General features: G+C 37.8%; 1 protein-coding gene across 2 annotated transcripts; it reads right to left on the bottom strand.

The window, feature by feature from the left end:
• Positions 1 to 1,561: 1,561 nt before the first annotated feature.
• LOC119484703 (protein CutA homolog) lies at positions 1,562 to 8,338 on the bottom strand. 2 transcript variants are annotated; one of them, XM_037763736.1, is made up of 7 exons: positions 8,195 to 8,275; positions 6,085 to 6,150; positions 5,738 to 5,886; positions 3,880 to 3,939; positions 3,621 to 3,666; positions 2,158 to 2,207; positions 1,562 to 1,999 (listed from the first exon to the last, which is right to left on the bottom strand). In XM_037763736.1, exons 2-7 carry the CDS (start codon positions 6,145 to 6,147, stop codon positions 1,900 to 1,902), a joined length of 468 nt encoding a protein of 155 aa, XP_037619664.1. In that variant the 5' UTR covers positions 6,148 to 6,150; positions 8,195 to 8,275; the 3' UTR covers positions 1,562 to 1,899. The 2 variants fall into 2 exon arrangements, with proteins under 2 accessions (XP_037619664.1, XP_037619665.1); XM_037763737.1 differs by lacking the exon at positions 6,085 to 6,150 and having other exon boundaries at positions 8,195 to 8,338.
• Between the last annotated feature and the right edge of the window lie 8,689 nt (positions 8,339 to 17,027).

Raw genomic sequence — 17,027 nt, forward strand, 5'->3', positions numbered from 1 at the left:
CAAACTGTGAGAACAGTGTTGAACTACTGCAGCATTTGTGTTTGAGTGAAAAATACAAGGATGGCGCAGGTAAATAAAAACATAAATAATAAAAACAGCGAGGCTGACACTGAAGAAAGATCCACGACTATGACCTGGCCCTGCTGAAGCTGGAGGATGTCTCAACGCAGGAGAAGCAGTCGCCCAGAGATTCAGCAGAGGCATCGCCTATTTCTCACTTAAAATGTTTTCAGAAGTAGATTTTGGTGGATTGTTTAGACGGAATAACAGAAAGTTTACGAGCAGACCGCCATGCTGTTTCCTGTTTGAAACGGCGACCAGAAAACCAGGAACCGATCGGGTTTATTCCACGATACGGTACGTCACCGCTTGAACGGCCTGGTGGACATGTACCGCTGGATTTAACATTATAGACATGACCACTGACTATTTGTGTAGCCACGGTCCAGACATATACTCGGTTCTGACTGAGTTTTTAACTTATGACCTCTTAAAATGAAGCAATGTCTGCCAATGCTCATCACAGGTTGTATGTTTACAAATTAAAAGAATCATTTTCCCCTCAAAACGTTTAGTTTGAATAATTGTTGGTGTGAAGGAAACATGGAGAGAAGTAAAGACCAGGATTGATTTGCACCAGATGATGGAAAAGGCGGGAATGAGGTTACTTCAGGGCAGGAGAGAGTGGCTGCATCAGAAATGACAGGAGACTGAGACAGGTGTGAAAGTCTGAGGCCATCCGGTGGATGGATGGAGAGTTGCAATGCAGGATGACTGAAGACTGAGGCAGACTTTGTGGCAAGATTTATCTTCTGACTTCTTGAACAACACGTTCTCGCTCCCGACTCATTAAATACCGCCGCTTGGTCAGTGGCCCTACGCTTCAAACTATGACGCTCTCGATACCTCTCTAGCATCAGTTTTGGACGGGTCAGGGACGGCATGTCAGTTTACGCTGATTACATGCATAGTGTCTTTTCAAAATAAACTACTGTGTTCACAGGAAATATATATACGTTTATGTTTGTTACATGCATGCAGCCTCTTTTCAAAGGTAAACTTCCAACTTAAGTTTCCTTAGTTTTTAGGTTAGGTCTAGGCAACAAAACTAGGGTAGTTTTAGGAAAAGACTGTGGTTTGGTTTAAAATAAGTATTGTTCAAATGCACTTCGGTACGTACAACAGTGAGTGAACACATCATGCTAATGTTTGTCATGCTATGTCAGCATTAATCTGAGGTTAGCATTAGTTTGATTCAAAGGAAAAGTACAGTTTCCACTCATTACATATGGTGTCTTTTCAAAATAAACTTCCAAAATAGATTTACTTAGATTTTAGGTTTAGGAAACCATTATGATTTGGGTTAAAATAAGTATGTTTGTCATGTAAAATAAGTACTGATAATAATACATATTATTATATATATATATATATATATATACACACACACACAATTATACAGTATGTTATATGTACATGACATGTTTATAACTGTTGTCACATTTGTCATTATGACCTCAAATTTACTGTATGTTGTTCACCAAGAAAGACTTGACACCAATTAAAAAACAATCACCAACACTTTATTACAAAATGCTTCTTTCACAAAAGAAATGAGAAATCCAACTGGTCTTATTCTGCACCTGGTTAACCTTGATAGAGAAAGGCCGAAGCTGACCTCTAGTGGTAAATATACTAATCAAATGTCTGTGACACAGCAAAAAGGAACATATTTCAAAACGACGAATGTGTTGCTTCCTCATATTGTGGGCACTTTGTCTCATCTTCTAACTGTTTGCAGTTAGTTATAACATTACAGATTTGGTTAGTGTTTTGATGTGTATTTGTAGTTTACATCCATCCATGAATCAATTCATCCACTCATCCGTCAGTCCGTCCTTACTCGGGGACTACTTCTCCTATCCACTTGAGGTAGGGCGGGTTGCCCTGGTCAATAGGCAGGCTGATAACCTCGGCCACCTCATAAGGATGGTTGGAGCTGCAGAGGACAATTATGAGTCAACTCAGCGCTCGGACAGGCACACAGTACATATAAACAGCAGTAATACTCTGACTGCATGAGTCATGGCAGACAATGGAGTAGCGCAGTGTTCCCGTGAGATCCGGTAGCAGCAAGGTGTTTTAAAATGAACTTACCGGACAAATTCAGCAAGAGCAGGCACCTTGGAACTTCTGGTTTTAATCATCTAAACAGGAGAGAGATGTTGAATTCACCAGTAACTGGAGTTAAACATTTATTACATTTTAAATATTGAAAAACAACTTATTCTGAGTCGAGGACACCTAAATGGTTTGCCCTCTCCCAGTCTGATAAAGTCTATGATATGCTCATGATTATTGACGTTCCTGATCCCGGAAGTCTGTCTCTACACCTTCCTGCTCAACCACCCTTACCAGTGATGCGTACAAGCTAACATCGGTCACGGTTCAACGCTGAGTCTGACAAGATTCTCCGCTGACAGCTAATCTTGTTTTACCCTGTTTTGTTTACATGTCTTATCCATTTCTGTTATAATCCAAGAAGCTCAATAACTTTCTATCATTTTTTTTGGGGGGGGGGGTTCAGTCAGTTCATTGGTAGTGAAGAAACTTAAACATTCAGATGTAAAATACATTTACAGAAGCTTACAGACATTTTTTTACGCAGACTATTCTGAAGAAGGACGGAACTTGTAAAAAAAATAAAAAATAATAATGAATAAATAAATAAATGACTCAATAAATAAATGAATAGATATGTCATTAAATGTAGCAAAAAATAATATTAAAAATAAATGTAGACATTAATTAATTGGTAAAATCTGACATAAATTGATACTTCTGTTTTATTTGTTTATTTATTTGTTTATCTTTGTATTAATTCCCTTATTTATTTACTCTTCTGTTTAATAACATTTTTTAATTTAATATCATTTATATATTTTTATTTATTTATTTATTAATTATATTTTTTTTATTATATATATTTGTATTTATTTATTTATTCACTTTTTGCATTTATTTTATTTTATTTATTTATTTTTGCATTTATTTTTTATTTATTTTATATTTATTCACTGACTGATTTTTGGACACATTCAGCTTTCCATGAATCATAGCTACCTCAGCTGGCTTGAAAAGATTTGTGTAGATCTGTAGGCGTGTGAAAAAGTTCTTTAAATACTTTGTAAAATTACACATTTATGCTTATTTGTTCTCGTGGTTTTGACTCGTGCAAGATCATTTTCCTCAAAACATAATAGCTTTAAGCCTCTGGTACGATAGTTTAACATTTCCCATCTGACAACGCTGTTGCTGATTATCAACGTCAATAAGCAGCATTGTATTAACAATGGTATTGATAGAATCCAAACCATACCTCTGTCTAAGAGCTACTATAGTTGTAGCAGTAACTCTATCTGCAGCAGTTAGTACTATAATGGTAGAAACATGTGGTAGAAGTAACGGAAGCAGCAGTAGTGGTGGTTACAGGTGCAGCTGTAGCAGTAACATTAGCAGTGATAGTAATTTACCCTGTGTTATAGAAACAGGATTTAGCTGCATTTAGAGTGACATTTTACATAGCCTAAAATATTGCAATACTTCAAGTCAACACTCACCAGCAGCACTTCATTGTCCTCCTCAATCTTACCCTGCCATTCATACCTGGAGGAACAAGACAGAATAAGACATTTGTCATCTAATGAATCCTGGCGAGTCATCCTTATTTGTTTATAAAGTACCAAAATCATTGATTTCAAATGCTGCCTGAGAAAACACTCCATTCATAACCCGTCATTAAGCAAAAACACCCTGTACACGTTGAAAACACAAACTTAGTCAAGCATGACACTGAGAAGCAGCCGTCTCAGAACTTACACAGATGTGATTGCCGGGACAATGTTGACACAAGCCGCTAGCTTCTTTTCCACAATCCCCCTGAGAGACAGAAGAAAGTAATGAATCAGCCACAAATGATTACGCATGGAAGAAGAGAGAACTTTTCTTGCAGGGCGATGAAGTATAAGTGGTAAAATGATTTCCAATCAAACGGGACGTCCCATTTTCATTATGTCCAGCCAGTAACAGAGGGGCAGAGACATCAAGAATATAACTTTTACTTTATCTTTTATTCTATAATCATATTAACCCGCTGAGGACTGGGGCCCTGATATATAATCTTAATACATAATCATGTGTATAAATTCAGTAATGTAAAGTACAAGCAAGTAATTGATGTCATTTTTTTTTCAGCACAACATGGGCTATTTGAAAATGTATGCTGCGGTGATATCACATGATAGCTACTATAAAAAGTTATAAGACCAAGAAGTCAAAAGAAAAAGTAAAATGCATTTTGATTGTACAAACAATGCATTCATTTTCTACAACAAACAACTATGTATAATAGTATATTATTATAGTATATATACTATCTTCACAACAACAACAACAACAACAAATATAAAGACTCTATAGCACAGGCCTATTCACATTTATATCACAATGGAAGCGGCATTATTTTGCACTCTCTCCGCTTACACCACTGTCTTTATGTAGCTCAATACACTTCAGATAACTATCTTGATTTATCTATTTACTTTCTGAAGGTTGCTTCCGTGTTGCAGTAGATTTCTAAATGCTCAGTACTCAGCATAGATCTCTCCAATGAAATCACATCTGTAAATCGTCGAGGCGCTATTTTGCAACCGTCATTGGCGCAGTGCTTTGAGCACAGTTCACCACCTAACAAACACAGCTTGTGATTTGCACATGTATGCCAGAAATCTCGTTCACCAAAACATCAATGTTTAAGAGTTGTTTGTATAGTCAGCATTTGATAAATAAGTACATAAAACATTTAATTATCGCTTTTATCATTTTTCGAATGTGTCCAAAGATAACAGTGTTTCCTTGATGGATTACTAAACCTCTGGATGGATTATAAGAACAAGTGACAACTCGTTGTAATGGTATGAAGTATGAAGTGAGTGCTTTTATAATTGGGAGGCGAGTTACAGAAGCCTAGAGCCATTTTTTTACACAAACTATTCTGGAGAAGTTGCAATGAATGAAGGACGGAACCTGTAAAAATAAAAAAATAATGAATCAATAAATAAATGACTCAATAAATAAATGAATAGATATGTCATTAAATGTAGCAAAAATTAATATTTAAAATAAATGTAGACATTAATTAATTGGTAAAATCTGACATAAATTGATATTTCTGTTTTATTTGTTTATTTATTTGTTTATCTCTGTATTAATTCCCTTATTTATTTACTCTTCTGTTTAATTATTTTTTTATTGAATATTATTTATATATTTATTTATTAATTATTATTTTTAATTATATATTTGTATTTATTTATTTATTCACTTTTGCATTTATTTTATTTTATTTATTTATTTTTTGCATTTATTTTTTATTTATTTTATATTTATTTACTGACAGATTTTTTTTGTATACTGTATACTGTTTGTATAGTCAGCATTTGATAAATAAGTACATAAAACATTTAATTATCGCTTTTATAATTTTTCGAAAGTGTCCAAAGATAACAGTGTTTCCTTGATGGATTACTAAGCCTCTGGATGGTTTATAAGAACAAGTGACAACTCGTTGTAATGGTATGAAGTATGAAATGAGTGCTTTTATAATCGCGGGGGCGACTGCCCCCAGAGGGTTAAAGACATTTCTAAAACAGAATTAAGATGTTTCTGATAGAATCACCTGGCCAACTCTTTAGCCACTGTCTCGTTAGGACAAGTGACGAAGGCGGCAGAGTGCGTGCCGGACATGTACGTCTCAGATGCCATGGAAAACGCCCTCAGTCCAACCGTCCTCAGCAGCGGGAACATAAACACACTCAGCAGCACTGTCTGGGAGGAGAACAGGAGGAGGAGGAGGATAAATCCCAAACAACAACAACAACAACAACAGAACAAAAATACATTCGAGCAAGGCAAGGAGTCCAAGAAACACAAGCAAACCATCCCATGTGGTGTGTTAGAGACATCTGCATGCAGCGTGGAGCATCAATGAAACACACACACACACACACACACACACACACTCACCACAACCAAAGCTTTCAAGGATCCACCTCGCAGTGTCTCTGCACCGGGCAGTTCAATACGCATCGCCTGAGCAGGTCATAGACATAACGGTTAGATCCTTTACTTAAGTAAGAGTAGAAAAAAATACTCCATTACAAGTAAAAGTCCTGAATTAAAAATGTTTCTTAAGTAAAAGTACAGAAGTACTACTAGTACTTAAAGTATCAAAAGTACTCATTATGCAGAATGACTCCTCTCAAAATGCTATATTATAATACAATATTATAGTATTCTGTTCTTCACTTATAAATACATGTAGGAGCCTTTTAATGTAATTGGCCATTTGTAGATACTGTGTATACTAGTAGATTAGTAGTACAATATTGCATTATATCATATAAGCATATGTTATTTTATGTAAAAAGTACAACACTTTCCTCTCAAATGTAGTGGAGTAGGAGTATAAAGTAGCATACAATGGAAATACTCAAGTAAAGTACAAATACCACAAAACTGTACTTAAATGTAGTACTTGAGTCCGCTAAAGACAGACTTTACTTTATGTATTTATTGCGTATTTATCTGTGTTTTTTCCCTAGACTATATATTGTGTTTTTAGTTTTCCACTTCTTAAACACGTGGCTCGTGTGGTCACTTCAATTTATATGATTTCTTGTATGTTTGCATATGCCCTTGTTAAGCACTTTGTGACCTTGTGACTCTGTGAAAAGTGCTGTATAAATACATTTTACTTACTTGAGTAAAATGTACTTGGTTGCATGCCACCACTAAAGTCATAACTAAAGTCATAACTTAACGAGAATAAAGTCGTAATATTACTAGAATAAAGTCACAATATTACGAGAACAAAGTCATAACTTTACGAGAATAAAGTCGTAATATTACTAGAATAAAGTCATAACTTAACGAGAAAAAAAGTTGTAATATTACGAGAATAAAGTCGTAATATTACTAGAATAAAGATACAATATTACGAGAACAAAGTCATAACTTTACGAGAAAGAAGTCGTAATATTACTAGAATAAAGTCATAACTTAACGAGAAAAAAGTTGTAATGGAACGAGAATACAGTCATAATATTACGAGAAAAAAGTCGTAATATTACGAGAATAACGTCACAATATTACGAGAATAAAGTCGTAACTTTACGAGAATAAAGTCGTAATATTACGAGAAAAAAAGAAAATAACTCGTAAAATTACGACTTTATAATATTGACTTTATTCTCATAATACTGACTTTTTTTCTCATAAACGTGTGACTATATTCTTGTAATATTATGACTTTATTCTCATAATATTACAACTTTTTATCTCATAAACTTGTGACTTTATTCTCGTAATATTATGACTTTATTCTCATGAATTTTTGACTTTATTCTCGTAATATTATGACTTTATTCTCATGAACTTTTGACTTTATTCTCGTTATATTATGACTTTATTCTCGAAATCTCAGATTTATTTTTTCCTCAATGTTGCCCTAATACTCTGTTGTACCATAGACCTACAACCATGATAAATAAAATCGAAAATGTAAACAAAGAACAGTTATTCATTTCCACTTGTATAAATCCAGAGGGAGCCACAGGAGAGGAGCTGAAGAGCTGCAGGTTGCTGACCCCTGGACTTTATTTAATTTGTAAAGTAGTAGTAGTTTTTAGTTAATTACTACAGTAGAGCATCTCCAGTGTAGTTCAACACTGCACTGCTGTAGTGGCTGTACACACAGTACTGTACTACAGTAGTAATACAATCAGCTCACTTTACCTTATTTCATAAGATTAACAAGCTGTAGAAATCAAGCACCTGTTTGCCCACAAGGATAAGACAAATGTGACCAACAGAGACTTTGTATTAACCTCTAATTAACCTCTAACAGTCCGTTTCTAAATAGTTTGTGGTTTGTAGACGAGCTTTGTTTAGCTTGCATCGTTAGCATGTGTGAGTTGTAGCAGTAACGTGAGTTGTTAGCTGTTAGTCAGGAGAAAAAGCACGTTATTAGAGGAAACACTACAAGACGAACTGACTAACAATGTCAGAGAGTTTAGTTAGTACAGTACGAGAGGAGAAAAAGGTAAAACCTGTTAAAGGTGATGTTGAAACCTACCTTCTGACAGCCACCCTCTGCCGTAAAGCGAGACGGCTGTATGTTTGTGAAACTGTCGTAAATCAGCTCACAGTCTAGTCTTCAGCAAGGAATTATAAATCTTTTTATATTATTTTCATTATCCTAAGGTTTCCATGGATATTAATAATACAAAAAAATATATATTAAATTTAGAATAAATAGGCCTAATCAATTAAATGTTTTGGTCCATTTACACAAGGAATTACAAACTTTTTATATTATTTTCACTATCCCAAGGTTTCCATGGATATTTATAAAAATTGTTTTAAAAAAAAAAAGAATAAATAGGCCTAATCAATTAAATGTTTTGGTCCATTTATACAAGGAATTATATATATTTTTATATTATTTTCACTATCCCAAGGTTTCCATGGATATTAATAATAAAAAAAAAATGTTTTTAAATTAAGAATAAATAGGCCTAATCAATTAAATGTATTGGTCCATTTATGCAAGGGATTCTAAATCTTTTTATATTATTTTCACTATCCCAAGGTTTCCATGGATATTAATAAAAATATATATATATTAAATTAGGAATAAATAGGCCTATAATCAATTGAATGTTTTGATCCATTTAATCGTGAACAATAAATTGCAAGGACAGCAGCAATCTACATATTAGATGTATTGATCTTTCAGAAGTGGTACTTCAGCAGTACTTAAGTACAACTGTATGATACTCTACACTTCTACTCCACTACATTTATTTGACAGCATTAGGCTACTTTGCAGATTCAGCTTCTTAATACAAAACATAAATCAACTAATACATTATGATGTAGATATTATTATAGGTGAATCCAGTGGTTCACAGACTTTTTCATGTCAAGGACCCCTAAACTGACACAAATTAGACCATGTACTGACCCCCATTTGATAAGATTTTGTCGCAGGGTCCCCCATCTGATTTTGATGAGTTTTTATTTCCTTTTTGCTGGGGACTTTCCTGGAACCCCAGGACCCCCCGGGGGTTCCCGAACCCTACTTTGAAAACCACCGGGTTAACCTACTCAGCATAGCCTATAGAGTAAAATTAGCTCCACCTTTACCACCTGCCACATTAAAAGTGATGTAGGCCTACACATTAATGCATCACTAATTAAAATCTTATAACATATAGGCCTACATTAATTAGATATGGGTCATCATTCTGAATAATGAGTAGCCCACTTTTACTTTTGGGAGGCTACTTTAAGTATACTGTGATGTTATTTAAGTAAGATTTTGAATGCAGGACTTTTACTTGTATTTTTACACTGTAATGCTACTCAAGTAAAATACGTAAATACTTCTTCCACCACTGTCTTTCAGTTCCTTTAGCTATGTAAACCCATGAGTACATAGGCTACACTATGTCTTCACAGTCGTCACACATTTCTCCATTGTTTTATTCGGTGTCTTGACGAGGATGTAAAACCGTAAGTCAGGCACGTGTAGAATTGTAAACTATTTCAAAGAGCTGACCAGACTGCTGTTGATGTTGATATTTTGCTGAGATAATTATCGGGGAAAACATCAACAACAACTGACTTCATCTTCATGCCTTTGGTAACTTTTACTTTTTCATCATTAATCAACTAGAGGGTGGCAAAGTGCAGGACAATCCACTCACTAATACAGTAGATTGTAATACAGTAGTAGACCTATAGAGGCCCCTGCAGACCTCTCAGAACATTCTTGCATTGGTGGTTCAGTGGTACAGCGGGAGGTGTTGGTTCCATTCCCATCCAATACAAACTTTTAACAAATACAAAAAGCATAATTTTTTGTGTGCAGAAATGATGCTTTCAGAGTTTTTTTTTGCAAATCTAAATGCTAGATATGACTTTTGTGAAAGAGATGGTTCTCTTTCTTTAATTGTTGATAATCCATCCAAACTACTGCTCATCATTCCGGCATTCTCTGCAAGACTTTAAATGGTCACGCCATATTCAAAGCAGTCTAGCAATAGATACCAATAATGATGTGCACATGCTATGTAATGCATGCAATGTGCACACACTGATTTTCCACTATCACTTCAGAGTTATTAAACAAGCAGTGGCAGTGGATAACCATATGATGGCAGCTTTTGTACAGAAGACGAGACAAGAATGTGCTTTATGATCAGTTCTGGTAGCTATAACACACACATACACAATAAATCAGTTCCTGTCAACGGGGTACCGGCAATGATTGTGATTGTCTGTGTGCACACAAATGATGCTTTCCCTATGTGTGTGCGTGTGTGTGTGTGTGTGTGTGTGTGTGTGTGTGTGTGCACAAGACAGAAAGCCTTTCTGTTTGATAACATCCACCACCTCCCTCACACTCTCCTCTCTTCGCCCTCATCCTTGATTAAAGAATGAAACAAGCATGTCACACATACTAATATGCACACACACACACACACACACATAGAAGATGTGACTCGTGCACTCAGAACAAGACAGATTGAGCTGTAGCTGATCTGAGAGCTCCACCAGGATTGCATGGACACACATAAAGACGCAGCGAGACGTATTAGCGGAGCTCGTCAAGCTTCTGCAAGAGCAATGAGGAGCGATGGGAGGAGGAGGGATATGTTGTTTGGTGGAGGTGGTGGTGGTGTTGGTGGTAGGGGAGGGGCGGAGGTGGGGGCTTGTTCCCATGGAAACTGTGCAGTCAGCACATCTGTACGTGTTATGCGCTGTCCTCTCTCATCGGCATCCCGCGGCCTCTCTCCTACACAGCTGGACATGACAGCATGCGCTCGCATGTATAAGACGCACACACACTCACGCAATAACGCTGCCCTGACCCCGTTGCCATGGTGACCATAGAGCCCTCAACCCATGGGATGTTATCTTAGTGTATGGAAAAAAAAAATGCATATGTGTGTGTGTTTGTGTGTGTGTGTGTGTGACAGAGACCAGACATCCACACAAGTTGCTGCTGGCATTGGGCAACTGTCTTGCTCTCTCTGTTTCATCACCAGATTTTACCCTCCTTTTTTTCTCTCGCTCTCCCTCACCCCCTCTCTCTTTCTCCCTCTCTCTCTCTCTCTCTCTTCCCCCCTGTCTTTTTCCTTCTCTCTCTCTGTCTCTCGCCCCCTCTCCCTCCAAGCATGAGGAGAATCAATATGTTTTCAATTTGCAGCAGAGCCTTCCTCCTCTGCATCCTAATCAGCCTCCACTGGCCCTTTAACGTCCAGAGAGAGAGAGAGAGAGAGAGAGAGAGAAGAAGTGGGTGAAGGCGGACCTCAACTAAAGGACATTTCTAATAAACAGCTACTGTACGATGTTAAAGTCAGGATCAGTGGAGCGAGTGCTGAAGAATGTGTCTCTGCTGTTTCACTACCGGCTGTGGGATGCCTGAATCCTGACGTCACATCCGGGTTATCCAAACTTCTGTAACTCATTGCAACATCTCACTGAAGGTATCTGTCATCGGAATATCTGAAAAAAGTGAACCATGTTACAGGGGTTTACAGTCAATTTGCCAAGATAAATGAGTATCTACTATTAATTTGTTCATTCAAAATAACTCCAGATCCCAAAGCCCAAAGACGACAGTGTGCATTCTGTAGGGTTTTTGCTTTATCCAGGATACTCTTTCTTAACATCTAATGTAAGCTGATGTTTCGTTTTATATATATTCTTTGTTTGTTCCTGTGGCTGCTGTAATGACTGGATTTCTCCACAGGGATCAGTCATTATCATCTTATCTCCTTGTGCTTGTAAGGCAAATTAAGCAGGCTGTTCTCATACACCGTTCGTAGCTATACCTACAAAAAGTAATGCACTGTAATTTGTGTATAAACCCACAAAATCAATTCATGTGTAATCCACGTAATTGTGAACGAAGAAACATAAAGAGCGGCGAACGCCATGTGGGGAGGAGGTCGGGCTGGATAGGAGGGTCTAAAAACACAGGACTTTCACGCAGGAGACCGGTGTTGTTGTCCCAAATAAATCCTCACACAGGATTTATTTATCACGTAGATTCCGTACTTAAATTGCGCCACTTCCAGTGTTGCGTAACTTAACTACTGTACGATCTTGCCTAAACCCAACAAAGTTGTTTCCTGTGAAGACAGAAGTTTATTTTGAAAAGAATGGAGCAGAAATTGACGCTGGACATTCATAGGAAAATGCACAAAAAATTAGGAATAACGTTGAATAAGGGTAATAATAAGGATACGTTGAATTAAGTAGTCCTGATTCATTAAATATGCAATGTGTAAAATGTAGCAACGTGCTCCAAAGAAATAGGAGGCAGCATTTCATCTGTTCTACTGGGTCCATACAATCTCAAATTTACAATTTACGCATGCAAAATTAACCAATCAAAAGGCCTGTTGACATGTCATCTGTGCCACACTGACATTTTGGTTAGAGGGTGGCACTAGCTCATGATGATCAGCCCAGCCGCCAGGAAAAGTCAGCTAGTTTGCATTGGACATTTCTGCAAACCAGGGATAAGTCGAATGGCGACGTTTTTGCATTTGGTCAGAGCAAGTGACGTGGTTTAAATAACGAAAAGAGACACACCGGGAGGTGGATGGGTCCAACAAACACAAGGCTTTCATCCCGGAGACCGCTGTTCGTGTCTCATGCGTTACATTACAATCAGCTGTTCGTTCGTGTCCCGTGTTCACAACGTTCAGTGTCATCTTCACTATACAAACGTAGTAGTTTTAAGCCCAACCATGTAGTTCCGTCCAAAAACCTACATTACATTGTTCCGTTATTATTTGAACACAAAACATGGTCTTTTTTCTAACCTTAACCAAGTAGTTTTGTTGCCTAAACCTAATCAATCTTTCCAACACGTTAACCACGTTGCATTGTGCGTTTTTGCAAGCATGATACGAGGCTGATATGAAACGTATTTTTGGTTCAGAAACGTTACCATTCAACGTAGGCCTATCTGTTGTTTGCAGAAATATCCAAAGCCAATATTTTTTCTGGCTGTGATGATGGTCCAAAATGAATTAATGAACTAAACATTAGTATATTCATTCTCAAAGAACCTTTTACTTCCTGAGCCTACAACTGCTCCCACTTTGCAACTCTATAGGACATGAACAGACGTCTTACTTGCACTATAAATACATTATTACTGTAAATATACTAATAGAGAATAATGACAAACAGGTGACAGAAGATGAGGTGGGCTCTGTGTAGGCCGGTGTTCTTGGACGAGTGTGTCAGCTCAGTATCATCCACACTGTGAGTACCAGCCAACCACTGACAGAGTCAGAAAACACACTGACGGAGAGCATCTCCAACATGAAGCCGGCATAAAATAAGTACAAAAATTAGGAAAGAGAAAGAGAGAGAAAATGGAAGGGTGAAAAAAAGAGTAAAAGAAATCTTGATTGAGCTCTTGTCTTTCTCTCCCTCTGCTCTCCTCTGCCCCCATTAACACCGACTTCTGAGGAGGGAGGGCCGCCTCGGGAGCTCCCTCGCTCACCCGGGAGACGAGAGGAGAGAGAAGTTCACCTCTGTAACAGCAGGGTCTGGGAGACAATACCTCGGAGGACTGAAAATCCACAGCAATTAGCCCGTCTCTCATCGTACTCATTCCTGCACTTATCTGCTTATTCAAATTGCACCCGTGGCTTAAGAAAGGAGACATGCAGGTTAGCTCTTTGACCTACAGCCTTGACCTTGAATATGAGGCGTTTTAGAGGTGACTCATCATCTGTAGAAATCATCCGTATTTTAACTGTATCCTTGGTTTTCAGCCTAGGAGTCAAGAGGTTGACAAGATATTATAAAATATTGACTGTATATGAATTTTCAACTTTATTAGTCAAGTCAAGTCAGTTTTATTCATAGCCCAATATCACAAATCACTAATTTGCCTCAAGGGGCTTCAAAAACTGTATAGCATAGACCTACGACACCCCATCCAGCCCAGTCGCACAGTAGTTTTTTAAATAGTCATGACATTTAATGTATTGATTTGTGTACACAGACATACACACATTTTTTACGTGATGGTCAGCACGGAATCAACGAACGCCGCGTAGGGAGGAGGTCGGAGTGGATGGGTGGATAAAAAAAAACAGGACATTGTCCCAGGAGACCGGCGTTCTGAAACCAGAAGTCAAAGTTGATTTATATGTCACGTAACTTCCGTACTTAGTTACGGCACTTTCGGTGTTATTTTAACCCAAACCCAAACCCAATCTTTTCCTAAACCTAAGTAAGTAGTTTTGTTTCTTAAGCCTAACTATGTCGATCTGAAGTAGTTTTATTTTGAAATTGACACGTGCGCTGGACATTGTGAAATCTCTTGAAGGAATGCCAAACTACCGGTCACATGATCGGAGCACAGCCAATAGGAACGCCGCTCTCTCTCTCTCTGAAACGACCTGTGATTGGTCAAAGTCTCTCGTCACGGGCTAGATTTTTTAAAGCCTGAAAACAGAGCCATGAGGAGGTGCAGAAGTCTAGTTTTCTCTCCGAACACTTGAATTACAATATGCTGAAAGGTTATTATGGAATTTTTGCCCAATGATGCCAAAAATATACTGCCTACTGCCACTTTAAATGACAAGTGAAAAGCCTTAAATGCGTTATCATGACCCACGGAATGTCCTTAGAATGCAATTATACACCTTAGATCAGGTTGGAGCTGCAGTTAGGAGTGAAGTCCTGCAGAAGAACACTGAGCAACAACATGGAGAACAGTGAGTAGGGTTGAATCACCGGATGGTCAGAGGACTCTGTGACCAAAAAAACATGTAAAGAAGTGTTAGGTGATGAAACGGTTTCATGCAAAAGTAAAATCACAAGCAGGACAGCACTCCAATTAAATTGTTAATTCATGCATGGATGTTTCAGGCATGAATAAACAAGTATGCAGTTTGCACTCTTTCTATTTTTTTGCTTTTGAGGATTCAGAAGCCTTCTACAAATACTGCGTTGATGTATTATTTATCTAATGCAAATGAATCATGAAAGGAGGTCAGGAGGCCAGCCCTTTAGTTAAGGTAAGAAACGCTGAAGATACCGCCAATAAAAATTACACTTTCTAAATGCATACCTGTACCACAACAGATAATTTGTGTGTGTGTGTGTGTGTGCCTGTGTGTGTGTGTGTGTGTGTGCCTGCGTGTGTGTGTGTGTGTGTGTGTGTGTGTGTGTGTGTGTGTGTGTGTGTGATTTGGGTGAAATGATGCTTTAAAGAGCTTTGCTTGTTTTCTAATAAACCGATACATTTTGAATAAATGATCAAAGCTGTAGCGCAGCATTTTATGCTTTTTAACAAAAAACATATTTCTCATACTCTCATTTCTGTGAGTACAGTGAGCATGTTGCTGTTTACCCCTCTGGTAACAGCTTTTTGATAACAGCGAAAATTTATTCCGACGGGGTCAGCTAATGTGAAACCCAAATTGGAATAAACTAGACTTAGAACAAAGCTGCAGCATGTAAAGTATAAGATTGCAAAAAATAATACGAGTTTCAGGTTTGTGCTACACGGGGTATGTAGCAGATTCACCATAAACTCTGACCCATTTTAATTCAGTGTACAGTGCTGCCTGTTGTCTCAGTGATGGTCTAATTTGTTGAGGGTAATTATAGTAATATTTGAAAATGAATGTGGACATTATTTATTATTTAACTTTAAATGTTTCCACTTTAAATTAGAAGGAAGCAAATCAGAGAAGTTGAAAAAACACAGCAAAACCAAAATGTCACTTCATGTCTTTTCCTCCAAAACTGTTTTTACAAAAGTAGATGAGTTAATCTAGGAAAAAAAAGACTTCTTTACATCAGCCCTGGCGAGACATTTCCCATTGTTCTCCCACGGAAAACAATGTCCTCTACGGAGTACTGCCACGATGTGAATGCAGCATGAAGTGCTCTTAAAAATATATTCAAAGCCATACACTTTTCTTTCTTTGCTCTCCTCTCTTATCTGCTTTCATCCTCCCTCCACGTTGCTAGTTCACCAACGCACCACCTCCTTCTCTCTCTGTCTGGCTGTGACTTTGCTGGTGGCGCTGGAGCAGAGCAGAGGAGGAACTTTCGAAGTAGGCCAGGTTGCAGCAGGTAACGCAGAGTCATTCATGCAGACTGGAAGCTTGCGATGAGAGCGAGAGGAATAGGACACCCTGGCTCGCCCTCAGGCAACGAGGGGGAGAGAGAGAGAGGAAGAGGGAAGGAAAAGGGGGAAGGCTGAGGGGAGGATTGCTTGGGAGTGTGACAGAGAAAGATAGGACAAATAAAGTGAGAAAGAGAGCAAAGGAAGTAAGAGAGAAGAGAATGGAGCCGCGTTAGCCTAAATTAGCAGCCCAGTCACACAGCAGTCATGAAGTTTAATGTATTTGATTCGTACATAGACACAAATTTCACTTTTTTTTTCGTGATAGTCGGCACGAAATCAATTCGTATGTAATCCAACGTAATTGTGAACCGGGAAGTATAGAAGGCAGTGAACGGGAGGAGGTCAAGGTGGAAGGGTGGGTAAAAAAAACACAAGACTTTCCGCCAAGAGACCGCTGTACATGTCCCATATGAAACCAGAAAGTCAAAGTTGATTTATTTGTCACGTAACTTCTGTTACAGCACTTCCGGTGTTAATTAAACCCAAACCCAAACAACTAGGTAGTTTTCGTTGCCTAAGCCTAACTAAAGTTGATTTATTCCTTAATCTAACTAAGTAGTTTTATTTTGAAAAGACTGGAGCGGAAGTTGTGTCACGTGTTGCTGGACATTCGTAGGAAAAAGCATGAAAAATGCGTTGTTGAAAGTCGTGCTGAGCGGAGCGAAAAATAAGGGAAATTTGTGTCTATGTACACGAATAAAATGAATTAAATTTCCTGTCTATT

Source organism: Sebastes umbrosus, chromosome 3 (assembly GCF_015220745.1).
Source record: "Sebastes umbrosus isolate fSebUmb1 chromosome 3, fSebUmb1.pri, whole genome shotgun sequence".
Taxonomy (NCBI): domain Eukaryota; kingdom Metazoa; phylum Chordata; class Actinopteri; order Perciformes; family Sebastidae; genus Sebastes; species Sebastes umbrosus.